Source organism: Taurulus bubalis (genome assembly GCF_910589615.1).
Source record: "Taurulus bubalis genome assembly, chromosome: 6".
Classification (NCBI taxonomy): Eukaryota; Metazoa; Chordata; class Actinopteri; order Perciformes; family Cottidae; genus Taurulus; species Taurulus bubalis.
Genome location: NC_136594.1, coordinates 20,821,652 through 20,843,483, shown reverse-complemented (window position 1 = coordinate 20,843,483; position 21,832 = coordinate 20,821,652). Strand labels below are relative to the sequence as shown.

The 21,832-nt window shown below is 39.5% G+C and overlaps 1 protein-coding gene across 1 annotated transcript in view; it reads right to left on the bottom strand.

Annotated features, from left to right (window-relative positions):
• Positions 1-11,401, bottom strand: part of helz (helicase with zinc finger) — a gene marked incomplete at its 5' end in the record, with an annotated part of 37,632 nt that extends 26,231 nt beyond the window's left edge. Inside the window, 14 exons of the mRNA XM_079219845.1 lie at positions 538-668; positions 2,382-2,594; positions 2,779-2,905; positions 5,294-5,564; positions 5,777-5,932; positions 6,129-6,270; positions 6,424-6,531; positions 6,873-7,071; positions 8,010-8,085; positions 8,299-8,347; positions 8,658-8,714; positions 10,198-10,322; positions 10,630-10,666; positions 11,174-11,401. Coding sequence (XP_079075971.1) covers positions 538-668; positions 2,382-2,594; positions 2,779-2,905; positions 5,294-5,564; positions 5,777-5,932; positions 6,129-6,270; positions 6,424-6,531; positions 6,873-7,071; positions 8,010-8,085; positions 8,299-8,347; positions 8,658-8,714; positions 10,198-10,322; positions 10,630-10,666; positions 11,174-11,401 — 1,919 coding nt within the window. The remainder of the gene's footprint in view (positions 1-537; positions 669-2,381; positions 2,595-2,778; positions 2,906-5,293; positions 5,565-5,776; positions 5,933-6,128; positions 6,271-6,423; positions 6,532-6,872; positions 7,072-8,009; positions 8,086-8,298; positions 8,348-8,657; positions 8,715-10,197; positions 10,323-10,629; positions 10,667-11,173) is intronic.
• Between the last annotated feature and the right edge of the window lie 10,431 nt (positions 11,402-21,832).

Genomic DNA, 21,832 nt, shown 5'->3' with positions numbered 1-21,832 from the left:
TTCATCTAATTAATCTCAGTGGGACATGACGAGAAATGTATGCAGTCTTTCCCTTAAATGTTCAGGAACATTTCCTGCATTCACCATGTTGGGGGAAATGCCGGTCACATGCCTTCACATGAATGTGCAACCGGCATAGATACCTTACTGCCACAAAAATAAAGTGGGAGCACAGAGGAAAAATAGGGGAGTATATGAACTAATACGGTGAGCTGGGTGGATGCGTTTCAAACATTACACCTGGGTAGAAGAAAGGGATGCACATACATTATTTAATGCACATACTCTTGATAGTGTGAGGGTACCATGCATGTAGCGCTTGTGTGTTTGTATTCTAGCATCACTGTCCTCATTTTGAAGATTGCATCCTCTGAAGTTGTGAATCCACCAACAGCAATCGATTGAGCTCCAACTGAGACATAGTTGGGGGGCTGAGAGTTATCTCAGTGCGTGTGTGTGTTTATAACAGAGGTGGACGGATGAGATCAAATCTAACTTTGGAACGAGCCCTTGACAGCGTCATGGTGGAATACACACCTGTTGGGGCTCCAGGGGATGGTGGGGATCATTCCAATGTCAGGGAAAAGGATGCCATTCTCTTTGGTGCGATCCAGAGCATAATGCATCTCACAGAGTGGCAGTCTGTTCAGCTGGAACTGGAGCTCCACCTGAGGCAGAAACAACACAGAGTTTACGAAGCAGTCAATGCAATCCTGGTTCATCTATAGATTATATATCCATGTACAGGCCAATGATACCATGCTATAAGCAATACAAGGTAATTCAATCAAATGGAACAGCCCAGAGACAAAAGCTTTTTTTTAGGGTTATACAATTTGGGATAAAATGGGAATCATTCATTTTGGGTTTACCTTGAGCTCATGAGTCTCATCCTTTCATTAAACACAATACATGCAACATATGCATTATACCTACAGCTTTAAAATAGGAATAAGTACAAGCTTGAATAGTCTTTAAACCAATGAATCAAGAGCTAAATCAAGATTTGATATTTAAGATGTCTCTATAACTTAAATGAAGTTCAACTACAGCTAAATGGATTGAGTAAAATAAAACAAGAGTTAAAAAGACACATACATGTCACCTATCAATATTACATAAAGCAAAGATAATCTACAAATGTTGTACCGTGTTTTCTATTTTTACCTTGATGTCTTGGCGAGCTTTAGTTACTTACATTTCTATTCAATCTCTTTGCTTACACTAGTTGTAACATGTAATCACTAAGATTTGCTTTCTACTGCTGGAGGGCCTTGTCATCATGCTAACTGAGACACGGTCCATACAGGCATCCTGTAAAGGATGGAATCCCTTTGGGGGTGTGAAAATTAAAATGGAGAGAGAAAACAAAACAAAAAAAATGTGTGTGTGCGCATATATATACACACACACACACACACACACACACACACACACACACACACACACACACGTAAAAGCCAGTAAATTAGAATATTTTGAAAAACTTGATTTATTTCAGTAATTGCATTCAAAAGGTGTAACTTGTACATTATATTTATTCATTGCACACAGACTGATGCATTCAAATGTTTATTTCATTTAATTTTGATGATTTGAAGTGGCAACAAATGAAAATCCAAAATTCCGTGTGTCACAAAATTAGAATATTACTTAAGGCTGATACAAAAAAGGGATTTTTAGAAATGTTGGCCAACTGAAAAGTATGAAAATGAAAAATTTGAATGCATCAGTCTGTGTGCAATGAATAAATATAATGTACAAGTTACACCTTTTGAATGCAATTACTGAAATAAATCAAGTTTTTCAAAATATTCTAATTTACTGGCTTTTACCTGTATATATATATAATACAATAGCAGAACAAGTCTGAGATATGCGATACGGAGAAGAGTTTGAAACATCAGGGCTGTATGAAATATTCTAAGAACCCACAAAGGAGATACAAAATGAAATTCTATCATGTAAGCAGAGGCGAGCAGCGTATCCAGGGGAATAAGAAGATTAGACTCTCACGGCGAAAGGATAAGGGTTGTTATGATAAATGTTAACACACCGGCTTACTTTATCTGCTGACGTTCAGGAGGAAGGAGAGATAAATATCAAGCTGGGTTTGCTGAAGGTATTCATTCAATAAAAGGGATAATTCTCAGAACTAAAAGCAGCACTACAACACAGGTTTTCCTGGAAAGATGGTTCAATTCAGTCCCGTAACCTTCTGTTAAAATGCTATTCAATACGTGTGTTAAAAGATTATTCACCCGCCTTTTCCACTACTGCCAATCCACAACTCTTGTTTAAGATCTGGTGATGACACCACAACATGGACTCCTCCTGCCTCAGAACAGAAGTGTCTACATGTCCCTTGGTGCAAATCATACCTGTAATTCTCTGTCAGGCAGCAGCCCAAGCTCATCACAGCAGTTCTTGCAGATCCTTAGGAAGATGTAGTCCTTGGTCTTCTCCTCGATCACAGCCTCGTAAACACGCTCTTTGACCCCGGGAGGCGGATGGCTGCTGAACCCCTCACGGCCAAATGGCAAAAGCAGAACCGAATTCACCTTGGTCATCACTAGCCGTCCAGCCAATGTGTCCTGAGGTAAAAAAATAAATAAAAAAAAAGACTAAATAAATACTGTTCAGAAGAGGTAGCTAGCTGACATGTCTGGGCTGCAGGCACCACCAATAAGTAGCTACACTACTGAAGAGTGAAAAGTTAGAAATCAATGTTGTTTATTGCAAGTCTACTGCAGTTAACAATTCAACCAATCCAGTTACCTCAGAAAGTGTTTCTGTGAGTTTGAAGCGTGCAAAGAGCTGTCCATTCTGGGCATACTTGGCTCCAACAGAGATGCCCGTCAGCATGAAACTGGTGACGAGCTGAAGATTCACTTTGATGTTAAACCTGGGGGGGAGAACATGGACAATTGTTTATGTCGTTTCAGACCTCTGCTATAACTTTTTTTTACAATGATTTGTAAGCTAGTCATGATAATGTTTTGTGGTATGTTATTGGCGAATATCATAATATGTTCTCCTGTGACTGAAGCGCTTGTTTATCCTTCCTTTACTGGAGACATTTTAACCCTAGGAGCTGTCCTGCTTTCAGGCATTCATTATTTTTTCTTAAGAGAAGCTGGTCTGGACTCATTTGATGACCTGTCAGTGCATCGAAGCAACCTTTTTTTTATGGATAAAGAGTAGTTTATGATAGAGTGTTACCTGCCCCATACACCCCCACCCCCCCGGGGAAAGTATGATAACAGGTTTCTCTTAGTCCTACCATATTTCCACACAACTGCATCATCCATGCATGCCTCAGGCATTTGAGCATTCTGAGCTTTGTTTCACCACAGTGGCCCCATAATATCCTGCATACCATTCACTGATATCAGCAGCACGCACATGAACAAAATCAGCTATACACTGGTATGGTGAGCATAGTGGTGATAATGAGCATTTTTTCACACTGTCTGAAGGAAAATCTAGTTCATAGCCTTAGAAGTGCTTAAAATGTAAGGTAAGGTCACCTAAATAACACTTTGCCAGTAAGGACTGCTAAAAAGCAGTCATGTTATTTTGTATATGTTAGTGCTTTGAAAAAGAACAACAATTGGCACAAAGCATAAATATGCACATATTGAGAGAACAATTGATGCACTTTTGTTTTCTTTCATTTCCAGATTGCATTAGATTGCCTCTCTGGTCTCTGCTGGATTTGAAGTGATGAAATAGAGAGCAACATTGGTGATTAACTCTGATGGACGATTGACATACGCAGACAAGTTAACCAGTGGAGTTACACAACCAACGGGTCGCTTGAGGTTTTGCTTTTAGAGCGAGAAGCATTTAGGCATAAACAGACAGCGAGACACTGTGTGCTCCATGACTCCCTCCTTTGTATTTTTAGATAGTCAGGCGATGCCTCTTGACCTGATACAAGACTCAACAAGCAAGAAATAAATCTGATGAAATAATAATATTGTTGTGAGATTATTCAGAGAGACGTTCTAGTTGAGTTTGAGAATCCACACTAAACCCAGAAAGCTCCTGCTGAAACTCAATCAGCCAAGAAAAGTATTACAACCTGCCTTCTGATTATTCATATGCACATTGGGAATACAGCAGATTTAATACTGTGTGTAGTTCCTTACCCCAAATGACACTGAGACAAGACCAAACTAAGAGCAAAGATGAAAGCTGAGAAATTTAGAGCACTGCACTCATATCACTGACAGTGGGATTAGCATAAACTGAGTTTTACTTGTAATTATCATATCATTAAGTTAAACCAGTGGAGCAGCAGGTAATGCATTTAAATGTTCCCCTCACCAAACTCCAAGGAATCACCTTAGAGATGTTATTAAATGGCTCTGAAACTGTGCGTCAAGCTGTTTGTGAAATACATACTCTCTATGTCTCCATGTCTCTCACACAGCAAATTCACAATACAGGTCAAGTCTGACACCTTGTGGTAGGTTGGCATCTTATAACACAAAACATTAACACCACTCAACCTCAGAGAAGGGCTATATTGTAGTCAGATTACAAATAATCAAAAAATTAACTATATTAATATACGGTGTATTTATTAAAAGGTAAAGTGCATTAAAACCATCAACGGTTAAGAAGTTGCCGTGTGACGTAAGGCAAGGCCAACACAACAAGCGGTTGTTTAAACTGTATTCTTGAGAGTAATGTTAGTGGTTTGACGCCACATTACTGACCAGACAAGATGACCATTATGTAGACTGGCACTGAAGTGGTTACTTGGCCGATCACGATACTTTTAAGAATGCACAAGTGCATTTCAATTTTGAAAGCTCCAGGGAAGGCTAGTACATAGATCTTGTCGGGTTTTTTCTTTTTTATGTTAAAAAATGTTAATTTTGTATTTTTCATCTATTATTATTAATTTGTTGTTACGGATATACGTGTTCATCTAATTTTAGTCTGCACTTTTGCCACTGAATTGAAACTTGCAAATGTCTTGCTTAGAATTATTTAAATCCTTTACCACAGTTATATCGATATTCACCTCGTTCAAATGCTTCCTTTCCAAATCAATGTTTTGCTGTAAATTATTCATGATATAGAATCTGAAAACTGACTTATTACAGATGGTTTACTTTATATGAGGTTACATTTTTCAAATTTTGCTGATATATTGATTGTAAATGTTTTTAATCTTTCCGACGTCAATCAGCGTTATCCAGGCTTTATTATGTACAGTTAAGCAAAATCAATTTTACTATCTCAGTAACATAGAAACCATGAAAACTTGCTTACTCACTTGCTAACTTCCTTATATTGTGCAATCTCTTCTATGTAGAGCAGGTCATGCAGCCGGGCCTGGTAGTTGTCTTTGGTCAGAGTCTTGTCCAGGACTGACTGAGTGAAGAGCTGATCTGCCGACAGAGGGATCTGATAGCGAGAAAGGAGGCTGCGCTCCAGGTCGGCCATCGTTTCATTAGGACAGAATTCTACGATGGTCTTACAGGAAGGGTCCCAGCGCTTTGCAGTGATCAAGAGCTGCTGCCTTGCTGCCATCAGGTGTTCCAAGTCTGAGAACAAAAAGATAGACAGATTTGTATTGTCCCCAAAAGGGAAATTTGTTTCCACAATGTGGTGTGCATTCAGCAAACTACACATTTCCATTCTAAAAAAAGGACAAGAGGGTGGTTGACAGCAGTTACCACTGTACATGCATATTTAACCAATTGTAAACAATAGTTTTTAAAAAGATATCTAGATAACCTTTTTGCTTTTATCATACCTTCAATTGAGGCAGCATCCACCATGATCCGCTGCATCAGCACAGGCTCTGAGCCGAAGTCAAAAACAACGGTCTGTCGGAAGGTACCAAAGATTTCTGTGCTGAAGCCCACCGCTACCTTGTAGAGAGTGTGGTCCAGGCCATTGTCTGCTGCCACTGTGAGAACAGCAAAGTTTGGTGTCAATGTATTTATTGTAGAGGAAACAAAACAGAGATTTAACTTAAACATTAATTAAGATGAAAGGAAACTAAAGGAGGTTAAACTTGCATGCAAATATAACTCAATTTACATCACAAGCTGTAGAATGCAATGAATAACCAAAACACAACCAAAAAACAGAACAGGACATACCTCCCGTTTCCTCTCCTGGAGTCCACTCTTGGCACCCGTTAGAGAGGGCTTGCAGCCGCTCCCCAGATGACACACCTGTGATGAAGAAGTGTGGGCGGTGGGCATCATAGAGCAGGGCGATGCGGAACAGCTTTCTGGCCGGCTGGTCAAGGAGACAAAGGTAAGATGACAATCAGAAGATCCACACAAGAGGATGAGGACCAACTAGTGCTAACAGATGTGCAGGGCAGAATATTGGTTCGACTAATAAAACATTTGAATCTGTACATGCTTGGTATTAAACATGTCATCCTACCTTGCACAAGAAGGAGAAGGTCCAGGAATGTGCTGATTTTTTGGTGGCGACGGTAATGGAGAGGCTGGAGCTGGTTTCTACATTCACTCCTTCTAAATAGTCACTTAGCTAGAAAATAAAAAAAACACACATGGTTAGACAGAAACTATCACTGCAAATGTACTCATAAATCTTTTACTAGAGGTAGTCTGTCAAAATGTGGTGAAAGTTAAGTTCACAGCTGCAAAAAAATATAAGTGAAAGCAACCTTTAGAAACATGTATCGCATAATGTATGCTTCATAACAGTCAAGAGACAATGTATGATTCTTGATACTTAAATCTCAGTCAGTTTGTCTAGTCATCAGAGATGAACGTTGTCGGCTGTTCTGGGAAGTGATCTCTCACCGTGGAATGCTATTTGGTCTGTTCTCTATCTGTTGAGCCACTTTTAAACTTGCACGCACTCACCACTTTCTCTGGGGAGAGGGAATTCATCCACTTCTCAATCAGTGTCTCCATGTAGCTCTCGGTGAAGTTCTTGCTCTCCTGCTGCTGTTTGAGGCATAAGAGGCGTGACGCATAGCGCTTCTGCCACTCCATCAGCTCCTCCTGAGAATGGGCTGATGTACATTGGGCCCCGTACCGACACAGACCCTGCTCCAGGTACCTACAGCAGAGACAAATTGTGTGCTGAACTGGTGCTAAAAAAAGTAGCAATCAATAAATCTACAAAAAACAGACAATTTTAACGAATTGTTTGACGTCATGAAATCACTAAGAATATTAGTTGGTAGTTACTTCCCCAGTTTGAGGATATCATTTGTTTCATATTATAGTGAATTAGGAAACTATGTTGGACAAAATAAGCAATTTGAAGATGTACATGTATATTTTACACTTGTGGCAGGCATTTCTCATTTATTTTCTCAGATTAACAACAGATACTAGAAATTATATGTATAAAGACGGAAAAACTATACATTTTGTAATAACTAAATTATCGTTTAATGCGTCAATTTTTTATGACAAAACGATATTCATGCATTTTATTATTATTAAATTGGTGTTTTAACGGACAAAAATCCTTCAAAACAGCACTATTATTAAATTGAAGTCCTACAATTCTTACTTTGTAGACAGACCAAGCTGACTTGTGGATATACAACATTTGCTAAAAAAGGCACAGACAAGCCTAACATAGCTGCAGACCAATACAACTGTCTAACCCCAGGAGCAATACATTACACTGGTAGTGCTGCAGTGGGACATGTACTGGCAAACTCAAATCAGAGAAAGTTCACAGGACTAGGTCTCATTGGTATCATTTTACACAAAGAACCAGGATGTGTATAAATGATTTTAAAGAGTGAAGAGAAATCAAATTAAAAGTCATTGCAGTTAACTATTGAGAATCATATTTCAATATCCTTCAGTGTAACTGAATAACATCATTACTTCCTGAAAGCTATATTAGTCACTTCATTATCAAATGCCTGTATTTCACACAGAATAGTAGACAGGACATATTCATCTCCCTCAGCAATATCCTGGATGAGAAATACATCCCTTATTACTCGCACTTAATTCCCAACCAGTTTGCATTACCTTTTACAGAGGGTGTACTCCTCACTGCTGGTGACTCCTCGGGGAGGAGGCCGGAATTGCCAGCCATCTTGGAACTCTATAAGTACACACAGCCATGTGGTTAATATGACACTGAGCCAACACCTTTAAAAACCTCATTAAATGAGCTTCAACCAGCCTGTAACCCATCTAGAATGTGCGGTCACGCTGCCAACTGACGTCCTAAACATCTACTGCACATCAATACATTGGAATTTTTGGTGCCATGCACATAGTACATTTTTATTTCTTGAAAATGAGATTTGCTCACCTTCCTCCTGGTCTTCTGTGTATTCAGGTGCCATCTCCCTGTTTATCGACTGGCAGGAGACATGATCGGTTGGGGTGGGTGGGGACAGAAAAATGATTACTATTATGTGAACGACTAACAAAGCCATACAAGCAGTTGGACCACTGGCGTTATTACAGACAAATGAGGAAAACATCCACAACTAACCCAGCTACAAGCTAAGCAGAGGAGCACAAAATCATTAAGTTAGTGTGAGAATAAGGCCATATGACTCTCGCCTGCAAGCATTGACCAATCACCTGTAAAACCAGCAAGCACCACAAGGCATGAACACGAAAAAAAAGAGTAAGGTTTTCAGCCCTGCAACCAGAGGCACTTACCTCAATTTCTGAGAAGAGCATTTTTAATCTGGTAAGATCTTTTGTGACGATGCCATTCTGTAAGAGGAGAAAGGACAGGATCTTCATTACAACTAGATACTGCAATCAGGGCTTTCCGTACATGTTTATGATCACTATAAACCCCACTGATTTGGAATAAGCTGTCAGATGTTGCTTGGTGTAATCATATTCATCATGTAACTTTTAGATCTATAGGCAATATTTAAATCCATCGCCATCCCAATGTTTAAAAGCTGCACTACATATTTGCAGCACTAAACAGCAGCGAGAGATGTTTGTACCTGCTATGCCAAAGAATGCCAAAGGGACACAAGTGACAAGAAACTTCTAACCTCATGCATTGTTTAGACGAAGCACTTTCAGTTTGTATCTTGCTCTTTCAATTTGTCACTTGTGGGTGGATTTCCTGTCAGTATCTGTCCCCAAGACCTGAATCTAGCTAAATATGGTGACTCTTCAGGGTCTCAGTGGTGTTGAATAGCAAGACATTTTCAATTGCAGATACATGTTATGACCCAAAATTTTTCTTAAGAGGCTTTGACAAACAAATGGCCAAATACAGATGTGTATTGGTCCTCTTACTATTCTGAAGAGCAGATCTGGATGATAATCTGATAAAACTTTCAAATATCTAGTGTACACATGTCAATACAAACTTTTCAGTAACAACTGACTGACGCTACTCCAAATGAACAGTTGTGCCAGCTCTTAGATACAGATCCCAACAGAGCTTCTCGAGTCTGGTTTGTAAATCAATATACAGGTACCTGATTTGTTTACAACAAGCTACCAAAAAAGGTAGTCAAATGAGAAAAGTTAATCAGCACAAGCTCTGCCAGAATAATGTTTGCCTGTGAGAGACGGAGAGATAGAGACCTGCCAAGCAAACAGGATTGTCCCCACTTGTGTAAAATGTTGGATGACCTTGGGGACAAGCTCAACCTTTGAATAACAGTTTGCATGTGTTGTATTGGGCAGGAAGTGGTTGAAAAAAGGGGGCAAGGCACCTTGGCAGCAAAATGCATGTTGAAAGGAGGGCAAAGTCAGACAGGAGAAAGACAGTAAACATAAAAAGTGACCCTCTGTCTGTCCGTTACATCCTCAAAGTAACACTGCTATAGGTATGGTACTGCATCTCCCTTCCTCTAGCATTTATTTGCATATTGTCCTTTTCCAATGTAGGAGAAACCTTTTAGTCATTCCAACATTAGGTTGGAAATAATTTACTCCACTGGAGTAACACTACGACTATATTAACCATTACGCACACTGCATCTGATATTACTTTAGCATCTCGGATCACTGTGAAAGTAAGTCAGGTTCATTAACATCCAATGTATAAACCCCTAAAATGTCCTTAAAAACATCCATGAGGTTTTTCCTCTTTTTAGGAAGGAAAATATGACCTCAACAGGTACAATATTTAAGCTTGGGATGCACTTTGGCATTATAATCTAATTTCACTCAATATGTTGGCTGTCTGAATGCATATAATGTATACATTGCCCATTAATCATACCATTGGCTCCCCATACAAGGCCTTAGAGAGGATGCTTGCCACCTCCTGCAAGCTGCCATCCAACAGCATGAAGCGCAAGCTGGCCTGTAGCGAACCGTCTCCTCTGGCAATCTCTTCTGCAAGGACTAGGACAGGATGAAGAATACACAGGGAACAGGTAATTAATTCAGGTAATTCAGGTCATTTTCTTTCACCATATGCAATATGTTGTTTTTTAAGTCTGTTTTCTACAACATTGTAGGAATGAAAACATGACACTGACCCAATAGACAGTTAAAAAGCAATTAAATGGGCCCAAATGTAAGATTTGATCTGGTATACTGAGACCAAGGCATGTACGAACATGGTTCTTCCCTGACAGACACACACGCACTTTGTCTGCTCCTAGGTACACAGTGTCAACAGATGGTTCCAACTTGAATTGCTACTGACCATGTTTGCAGTCTTCATCTGCTTCATCATAGTTTTTCTGTTGGCAGAAGGAGAACATTTAAAAAAAAAAAAAAAAAAAAGTAGTAACCATAACAAATGGGAATACTTTGTGTTCGAGGGTCAGAGTTTCACATAAGCTCCAAGAATGGCTCTACTCGCCTCACAGCGGAGCTCCTCACACCATCATTAAAGACTTAAGTAGTTTCCATAATCTTAGGGCATAAGTAACTAGGTGTAATTGTAGTGCTATGGGAAGATAATATAACAGTACCTTGGAGAAAGAAAGTAGTATGTATTGTTCTCATTTCTAACATTCTCTTCCTGGTAATTTACCAAGTGATTAGAAGTTCAACAGTGGATTTAGAGCATAATGATCAGCCCACATCATTTCGCAAAAATTGTTGTTGACTTATGATAAGAAAATGGAAATATTTTCAGGGCCACAAAGCAAAAGGGGAGAAAGGCAAAGAGTGATCCACAAAGACTAAAGGTTGTATGCTTGCTGTGGCAGCAGCAACAACACTTAGACAGCCACTGTCCTCACCAGCTGTAAGAAGGCAGCAATTCGATAGAGCAGGGCCCGGCTGCGGAGGGGTCCGGCGGCAGCAACAAGGGATGTAGGGCTCGGTGGGACCGGGGCACCGGAAGGTGCGGCTTGCGGTGCAAGGACTACCAGGACGTCCGTGCTGTGGCTGACTGCCGCCTCGTACTCCCGCCTGACTAGCGATCTGCCGGCTTCTTCACATGACTTCTCCGCTCTCCTGTCCGCCATGACTCAGGGACAAAACGTCTATTTAGAAAAAGACAAGAAGAAAGACATAGTATGAACATATTTTCTGCAGCAGGGTTGGGCAATATGAGAAAAACAAATCCTAATTTTTATCAAATCGGTTTAAAGTGACAGAATTTGGCGATGTACTGGGTGAAGGAAGCGGTGCTCGTCATGTCTGCAAAGTAGCAGTATAGCACTCGATTAACCCTTTAAATGATTGCTGTCAAACGGAAAAACAAAATGTACATCCATTCTTAGACACTACTTATTTGGCTGTATTTAAATTTTAAAAAAAAGAAAATTAAAATGCTCCACCACCATAACATGCCAAACTTGTGCTGTAATCTAGGGCTGCAACTAACGATTATTTTAATAATCGATTAATCGGTTGATTATTTTTTTGATGAATTGGATAAAAAAGCAAAAAAACATTAATTTCCAACCCTTTCTTCAAAAACAGAAGTGACAGTGCAAATTCACAGTGCAAAACATGTTCAGAAAGCATTAAAATGGACTAACACTAAAAACATACACATGTATGCTTTACATCTGCCAAATGTGAGCCCTTTTTCTTACTGTAATTGATCTCCTTGGAGCAGAGGCTGCTTTAGCATGCCCAGCTTTATCAATATGTATGAAACACTGGGACAGAGGGAAGCTGTACTGCTCCTCTCACGTCTGTTTTGACCGAAACCTTCAGGCCCAACTCCACTTCATCTCAGCTCTGCATCAAGCTGCGCTGCATATAGAGTCCTCTTCCTTAAACTATTTCATTCTGGGCCTCTTGCGACCACGAAATGACGTTGTTGGCTAAGCCCAACTACGTGATTTGATTCAGTCTACTTTGAGTAAAAAAACAACCTGCAGCCAGATCCGCCGGTGTGCCGATTTAACGTTAACGAGTGACAGCGTGAACTGAACCAGTCCAGGGGGTTACGGCATGTTTCACCACGTTACGGTTTTTTACATGCAAGACTGAACTGTAACGGAACATAACGGAACTTTAACGACAATACACAACCCAAACACGTTAGCTAACGCGATAGCAAGCTGACTAGCTTCCATTAAAAACAAGTTTGAGGGAAATGAAGCCGCTGTAGACATCTTAACGCTGATTGGCCAAGACTCGACACATCCCAGATGTTCTATTTTTGCTAAGATCACGACTTCAGCGTTTCTCAGTCTCTCACTCCAATCTCAGACACGCTGGCGGTTCTGCGCCGCTCTTTTTTTTCTTCTCCGCGACTTTATGACTGCTGTTATAATCGCGCGACACAACGAATCGATAATGAAATTCGTTGCCAACACTTTTGCTAATAGATTTTTATCGATTCATTGTTGCAGCCCTACTGTAATCTGTAATTGTACTTCCAGTTCAGGAACATATGTCTGGCGCTCCCCATGCCTTAAATGATGCCACTGGTTAAAAACTAAAAATATTTTCCAAAAACTCAAAACATTTCAAGACTGCCTCTCACCAGGGATTGCACATACAACTCTAGGACTCACAGAAAACATCACAATAGCCTTTAAGGCTTTTTCTTTTTACCAAAGGAACTGAAATAACAACTGTCAACCAAGGCTAAGAAAAAGTGTCAACGTGTGATATATCAATCTAAAACTGTTTTCCCATTTTCACAAGCCTTTTCTTTCTCTACATGGCATATGTCATTGAGTAAGACAGTTTGCTTCTTGTGTCCTTCGGCTGGCTCACTGGCTGTAAGTTAGGTTCTAGTTTAACAGGAGACATGCAAATAGGTCAGACCATACTGACTATTTGAGAACATATCAGGTTATACAATCTGAGAAAATAAAACCTACAGTACACCCACACGCAACTATTGGTGAAACAAATCTCATTTGCTTGCTTCACTTTCCAACTCAAACATGACATGACTAAATTTCTGCCATCATTGCTGCATCTAATAATAATAATAATAATAATGCATTTTATTTATTTTCAAAGAATGAAGCTGACTGAAAACGTCTTGAACCCCATTGCATATTTTTGGAGAACTTTAATTACTGTATAAAATAATGTAAATGCTTTAATGCCTTCAGTCCTATTGCTTTTCAGTAGTAACTACATTGTCCCCCAGAGTAGAGAGTGGGATGTTGAGTAAAGGGAAGATCAGAGAAATAGAGAGAGGGCTCCCTCTATGCATCTTGGGAAAGGCTGATCATTTATTGACACTTGTTATGCTTGTTGGTTCTATGTTTTAAACGATAAAAAGTTGCGTAGCTGACAGCAAAACCTCATCCACTCAAGAAAACACAAACTTAGAGATGGAACAAAGTAAACCTTAAATTGAATAGGTTAGGGCCATGGAGATATAATATATATTTCCATCATGCAATCACAGGGAATAACTTTGACTCCTCATGCACATATTGTTTTAATACATAAAACACACACACACACACACACACGTATGAATTTAGCATCTAAACGTTTTAATGACAAACTTAAATCTAATTTAGTGTAAACCTCTCCCCATGACATTAGAACAAGAGTCACTACGTGAGTTAGCCGGAAACTAGATTTTTCGTCAAATATAATTTAGGAAATACTTCTTCTCCATTAAGACTATTTAAGAACAAGATGAGCAGCATCTGCCACACGGACAATGACTACCAACGTGATCATTTGCAATGGGTTAGGGTTGCACTATCAATCGAACATTAACCATGATCGAGACGCTTCCGCTTCACTTTTGGGGAGCCGGCATGTTGCATATTGCTGCAGCTTGAGACACTTTGCTGAATGTTACGGCGGGAGCCGAGAATAGAGGCGTAATATACCGTTTTTCCTATCGGACCACTCAGTGTGGGAGAATCCTCTCTCCAATGATAGTGATCTAGCCAGTCTGTTTGGAAAGGCCCGGGGTTAGTGGCTCACGACTCCGACTGTAAGCTTTATGTCGCTGCTCGACTGGACCTGTGCTCGCTGCAGACTCTCCCTGCGGGGGAGGGACGGGGCTTCTGGCAACCCACCCAACCCGTCGTGAAAGCATGTCTCGTTAAACATACTCTGTGGTTGTGCCAGGTCATCACCTTTTTATTTATTTCAACGTGTTTATGATAAAATATTAAAATGTTGTCCACATTGGTGCATTAAACAATACATTTAGCCTGCATTTTTCTGTATTGAAATAAAACTAAAAAAAGACACTGTTTATTACACTGCAGTGTTGTATATTTAAATGTGACGGTGCAATACAAATATTTTGTTCCTAAATCAATGAATAGTAATGATAATAATCGGCATCTCATTATTATTCAAAATAATCATGTTGTGATCAACAGGGGCAGTCGTACCACATGGTCTAGAGAAAGCGTTATTTTTGTATGAGAGCTGGCACAGAATGCTAATTGCCCATAACAGGAGGATTTGGTTGAAGAGTTGCCTATATTGTGTATTTGTGAATATGGCTGGTTTTTTTTTATGTCAAGTGATTCAGAACATGCTGAAGTCTGTTTTTACAGCAAGGGTGCAGCGGCAGGCACAATTTTATTTCTTTTCTTGTTGGAAAATGTAACATAATGTTGACACATCTCTTCCTATGTAGTACTAATATTGTATTAATAAAAGATAAGGTCTTTTAATTATGAATTATACCCAAAATTATGTGTTCTAAAATATAGTAGACAGTCACAGTGAGAAAAAATAAATCATGTATAGAAATCCAAAAATGTTATGCATCAGGATAAATTTATCATTGTTTTATAATTTCATCGTAGCCCTCTGAATCAAATCGTGAGGTGCCTAGAGATTCCCTCACCTATTTTATTCTAGGCCTCTGCTCACTCAGTGTATATACAAATACATATGCAACAAGCTGAGAGAACAATGATCACATGAGAGCCCTAAAGCCTTAGCCTATGAGAGACGTAAACCAAAAACAGTGGAGTCGACTGTCTGGCACCATCTGACTGCTTAGAATAAGGGCGTTATCATAATTGATATTACAGAATGTGAAGCCTTTATTGAGAATAGACAATATAGCATGCTGGACAGTATGCAGAAGGAAATGGGTGTGCTGTGACACTTCATAGTCAGAGCCAAACGGTCCACACCATCTATGTGCCAATGAGAACACATGGCTATAAATTGAACCTCTACTGTGTCTTGTAATTCAGAGCATCTACTTATGACTCTTCAGAGCGTCTATGGTGTAGATAGTGTATCCTGCTCACATCCCATGCTCTGAGGACACTAGTATATTTAGACACACCAAAATGTTTATGCAAACCGGTCAATACATTTTGCGTCACCGGATGAATTAGGCTGGTGGAAATTATTATCAAAATGTGTATAGCGTGAGACTCAAAATGTGGAAATGAGTTAGCATTTTGAGCTCCCTCGTCTCAAAGTCAATGTTTTTTTTTATTATAAATGGAGTTTGGTTTAGAAAGAAGGTTTATGAAAAACACGAGCTGAATAGGTTTTAATGTTTTGTTCAATGACATTAGTCAGTAAATACCCCACTCGAGAATGTTAAAGTTGCTAAGAAGTGGCTACATGTAAACGCCATCATGCAGGACACAAGTCTGCCTTTAGCTTAGTTGCGACGTGAAGTCATGTGACCATAGTGTAGGTTGTTTATCGCCCAACGTTAGCTTTTTACTTCTGCCAATTGCATTTATGCTTTAAAAAAAAAAAAGTATCATAAAACTTTGTTTTCCACAGAGCTTATATTCTGCAAGAATTCAAAATCCCCAATAGAACATTCTCATTGGCTTTTTGTTGAGAGAATCAGTGCGATGCAAACTTCCAAATTGGCCTGCAAAAATAAGTCATCCCCGTAGCGCTCTATTTTGGTCTAAATTATTCTCATAAAAACTATGCAATTGTCTGTGGTTTTTAACAAATAAAAACACTGTTGCAGCTTTCCACAGTCAACTGAGACAAATCTCAACTTAAAAATCAACTCTGAGGAATGTCAAGAATTGCTCAATTTCTAAGAACACGCATCCAAGATTATTATTAACAGCAGCAATAGGGCAATCAAATCACATGAAACAAAAAGCTAAGTGTGCACCAAAGTGTTGAACAGATGAAGATGCTACTTATTTAAGTACCAAAGCCGTACTCAATACATGCACAGGGGAACCTAGCCCACTAAGCATTGCACTTTATGATCTCTAGTTCAATACTGCAGAAACTTGTATTCACCCTTACATATAGACGCCAAGCAGCATCTGGGCCCAAGTTAAACCTTGGTTGGAAGAAGGATCATGAACCCTCATTAACCATAAAGATGGTTTAGCCCAGGTCAGTGGTTTGGTCCAAAAGGGGATGCTTTCCCTTTTTTAAATAGTTTGAAAATGTGTTAACCTATTTCCGATGTAAGATCACTATTACAGCCATATACTGTACAATGTCCACCTTGAGTCTCTGTGGGCCAACCAACATTACTTTGATGCTGAGCCAAGCATTTAAGAATCTAAACCTCAGTATGAGATTACAAGAAGCAGCATGCCCTCCTTCACACCAAGCAGTACAGAGCCGGATAGGGATGGTACACTACGACCTGCTTTAACACCAGGGCAACAAATGCTCAACATTGTATATCGTTGATAGTATAGTAACTTTTGGTCCCATTTCCAACTTACTGGGTTCACCATTGGCATTGCATTATCTCAGGCTGGGAGAAAAACATTTATAACGAAAATGCTGCTTTGAAAGCCCCATTATAGTTATCATGTGCCAAGATGGCAGGCAAAACAAACTTTTGGTTGCCAATTAAAATTCCACAACAATTAGCTGATGCTGAATTTCCATCCTGGCCCTCACCACAGTCTGGACTGGCTCAAAAGGAACAGTGAATTTGTGGCCTGTGGCCCAGCATTTTGGGGTATATTTGTGACAGCTATCCTTGAAAGTAAGACAGCAGACAGCTATGTGGCATATATGGTAAAGCTGCATTAGCAGTATAAAAAATAATAATCAAATAACAGATAATATCACAACCTGGTAGATAACTGCCTTTTCATGAAATAACATTAATATGGCATTACATGTGCCATAATTTGCGATGTGAGAAGAGGGAAAAACTGAGTCAATCTGCCACATGGGCGTTAATTTGAAATAAAGAGTTCAGATAGTTACTTCTTGAATACCCAGCAACCGGCAGCTAGTCTTGTATCAACTGCCTCTGAGTTAGCTGGTTTTACTGTCCCTTAGGACCATAAAATATAGACATATTCTCTAGCTCAGTGGTTCTCAAAAGGGGGTACGTGTCGAGTACCCATGGGGGTACGTGAAGGCACTCAAGGTGGTACCTGAGATTTGTACAAAATATATTTAAAATTAGCATCCATTCAAAAATTGTTTTAAAATGGTTATTTAATAAAAGTATAAATTCATAAACAGAATTGTATATATTCTATATTAAATAAGACACCGATGGCACAGCGCTTTGTTTTTTTTCCAACCACAAAAGCTGTGCGCTAGTAAGGGCGTACTTGGCTGAAGAAATATTTCACAGGGGGTATATCACAGAAAAAAGATTGAGAACCACTGCTCTAGCTAATGTACAGTACATGTTGGGTGCACACATGATAAAGACTACATCTGAAGTTAGTGTTTTAGTATATGTATCATAGTTTTGACTGTTTTTATTCAAAAAAGAATTAACACTGACGCCAACAAAGGTAAAATATAATATTTGCAATTTGTATCCCCCTATAATCCAATGTGGGCTGAAGACAGCACACCACTCTTTGCGCAAACTGAGCATGAACCAATGCATGTGTGAACTGCTGTTGAGTTCACTTCCTCTAAAAATTCAAGATTCAGATGAGGAACAATACTTTGTTACTAATAGGCTGTATGATAATGCATGCTTCTATACTATGCACATATATGGCAACTGGCTAATCATGACAAATAATGTTGCCATCTGCACCATAATAACACATATCGCTTTTCTTGAGCATCTTAAACAAGAAACACTGGTCCAACCCCTGTTCCCACAACACAGGTACAGGCGCATTCGGGCGGAAATGTATAGATCATACTTGATTAATGTAAAAACCATAGCTGATACATATCTACCACATAAAGAGGTAGTCGTCTCATGGCATTACCGTCATAGTCACACACTCTAATGTCCCTATTTTATCATTAGAATCTAGTTAATAAATGTTGAACAAGTGTGGGAGGCCTGCAAAATGAGGGTTGAATGTTGCCAGCACACTAGATCTGTTGCTATGAAATAGAAAATAAGGTCATAGATGAAACCAAACATGTGACTGATCTTAAGGCAGAACCTTCTCAATTATCAGAGGTTATTTTAAAACCTATGCAAAGTTTAACAATGCTAATGTGAACAGTCAGAATAGCTGTTACCTAATGGTAGTGCTTGCAAGCCAGACACATCATGGGGGCAACAACAAATAGTTTGGCGGGATACAGTGGGTGGACACCTGACTTGTTTTTTTGTGTCCAGTCGTGGTATTCTACTCCAGAGGCTACAGCTTCGCCTGCAGTACAGTGGACGAGAAAGCTAATTATATAGCTCGGTATAGTTGTAAAACAGCATCGATCGCTTTAATCCCGACACAACGTTGGCTTGCCAATATCGTTAGCAGCAATGTGCAGACCAACTCGGCTATGAAACTTGCACATTTCCCAAAGTCCGATTGGTAAATATCGAGAGAGAGAGAGAGAGAGATCCTACCAATAATCCCACACGTTGAAAACGACTCGTTTTTTCTTTTCAGGGGGTCACGTTGGAGTTATAACGTTAGCTGTTGTTTGTCTACTGAACTTGACATGAGTGTTGCAAGTCAGAGCGATGACGGCAGCGCTACAAAGCCCTGAGGAAAAAAAAATGTCCCCACAAATGTTGGTTAACTTGCCGTTCGTGGTCGCACGGGGTAAACAGTGTTGCCACCAAGCAGAGTACGCGCAGCTAACAGTTAGCTCGCCAGCCAAAACACGGCCTTTCTTGGCACCAAACTGGGAAGCTCACAACAAGAATAGCTGGCTGGTTTGTTAACGTTAGCGAGCGAGCGAGCGAGCTAGCTAGCTAGCTAGCTCCGCCGAAACAAAACGGGCTTGGGCCTGTAATTTCACCACGGTGTTTAGGCGAATATAATTCCCACGACATCGTGTTGCTATCTTTGCATGAACTCTAAGCATTCGTCGTTACCGTATTGATTCGTGGAGGGGGTTTATGTCAGTGGCTTTGCGGTGAAAAAGACAACTGAAAGGGCTGAAAATGGGAAGTCAACACTTACCTAGCTTTACTTTCTACGCCATCTTGGATCCACTTGTCAGACCATCGCAAAGCATAGTGGGATGTGCTGATCTGAAGGTTGAGAGGACTGTGTGTTGGTGCGTGCGTGCGAGCGTGCGTTTGTGTGGCCTTCCTTGTCAAAAAAAAGCGTTCGTGTTCAAATGTTTCTGATGTAATTCTTTTCAAACATATAACTTGTGCTAGCTATTCACGGTAAAATTACCTTTAGTTCAAATGTGACCTTGTTTTGAATTCCCCATAACAGGGAGAATACAAAAAACACTTAATTTGTATAACTTGTATATTTCTATAAAGGCATAATAAAAAACACAAACGTGAGACATTTGGCTCTGATCACGCATTTGCCACGCAGCTACTCTGCCTTTCCATGGCATGATAACTAAAAGTAATACAGCAATATATATTGGGGCCCAACCTTGTTTTATGTTTCTGATTCAAAACAAGCTAAACAAAAAAAGGGAATGATACTCCATCTAGTCATCATCAGGCTGATCAAACTCCACATGGGAGGCCATCGACAGTAGGAGTTTGTATTTTAGCATCTCTTGAGAGATTCTGGCATAGTCCTGAATGCTCAATGCAATTCAAAGGTATCAACAAATTCCATACTAAATAGTCAGACAATATTTCAGAGCAAAGACAAAATAGAATCAGTGAGAGTGAAACACATATTAACTAAAAATGCAATCACTTAATACGCATGACTGTTATGATAGTATGTCAAATATGCAGGATTAAACTATGTGAGGAATTAGAAATGTTCCAAGCAACCAGGATTCCAGCTGCATGTTAAATTGACACATTAAAAACTATGTGGCTGTTTCCTTTGAAGAAAGCAAGTAAGGACAACCTGAACATATTTATGAGATTTTACATTAGGAGATCTTACATTGTGATTGATATTCAATCTTTTCAACATTAAGATCCATTGTAGACTTATTTTCAACCGGTCAGCGGGAAAGCCCCGGTGCAACTAATAACATTGATGACCGCTCTATTCCTGTGGTAGCATATGCAATACAAGGACCTGGAACTAACCACCCTATTGGAATACAACTGTATTATTGTCATGAATTGCTCCTGTGTTTGCAGGTAATTGAGTCAAACACTTTCATATTTTTCCCAGCGTTTTTGTACTGTAACCCTCCAAAATACAAAGTTGTTATTGTTGCTCAGCAATTACAGTACTGTTACATAACAACACAATAGATCATACTATGAAACATTCTTTGTAGGTAGTCACAGCCATACCAGGGTCTACCTAAATGGAACAGGGCCATGATTAATGTCATAACTACACCTGTGTTTACCCGGCAGTAAAAGTCAAAAAGGGCCCATTGGTCTGTCCAAAGGTGTGCCATCACATTAGTAAAACATAAATACTATTTATGATTTGAGATCATATGCATTGTTTAGATCTGAAAAGAAACCAAGCAGGTAACACAATGGAGACAATGCTGTATTTCAAGTTCTTCATGCAAAAGAATGTATTTACATTTGCAAAAGAGGTTTCTTATTTCCACCAAACTTTTCTTTTTCTTTTTTTTCAGAGAAAGGTCGAGCTAGTGATGTAATATCCTGCCTGGCTTCCTCTTCGGCGTCATGCTCAGTGAATGGCAGCGCTTTCCCAGAGCATCCTGCTGCCACATCTGCAGATGTTGATCCGTTATAGATCTGTTGGAGGAGACATTTTGATGCAAATCCCTCCATTCCTCATATTTAAATACACATTTCACCTTAAGTACTGTCATCTGTTGTCTGTGCACTTTATTTTAATTTTATATTCTACTGTAGAATGATAGATTTAATTGTAAATATTCCTCCCATTATTGCACTTTGTTTATCGTTAAATGTTTATTGTTATTGTTATGCACCTCCCGCCAGGACAAATTCCTTGTATGTGAAAACATACATGGCAATAAATGGTTCTGATTCTGATGGAGGCAAGGATCTTCCAAGTAGGCTTTTCTATGGAATTCATCCAATAAAATGGAATTTCAGGTGTTCATTCTAGTTCCAAACTGGAAGAGCCTAAGTCAGGCCTAAGTTTTCGCGTTATGCAGGGCTGTACGGTAAGAATGTGCAGGTGGGCGCCAAATTAAAGGGAAAAACCAACACGAGCATCCACAAGCTGTCAGAACAGTAAGAATGGGCCCTCCTTATT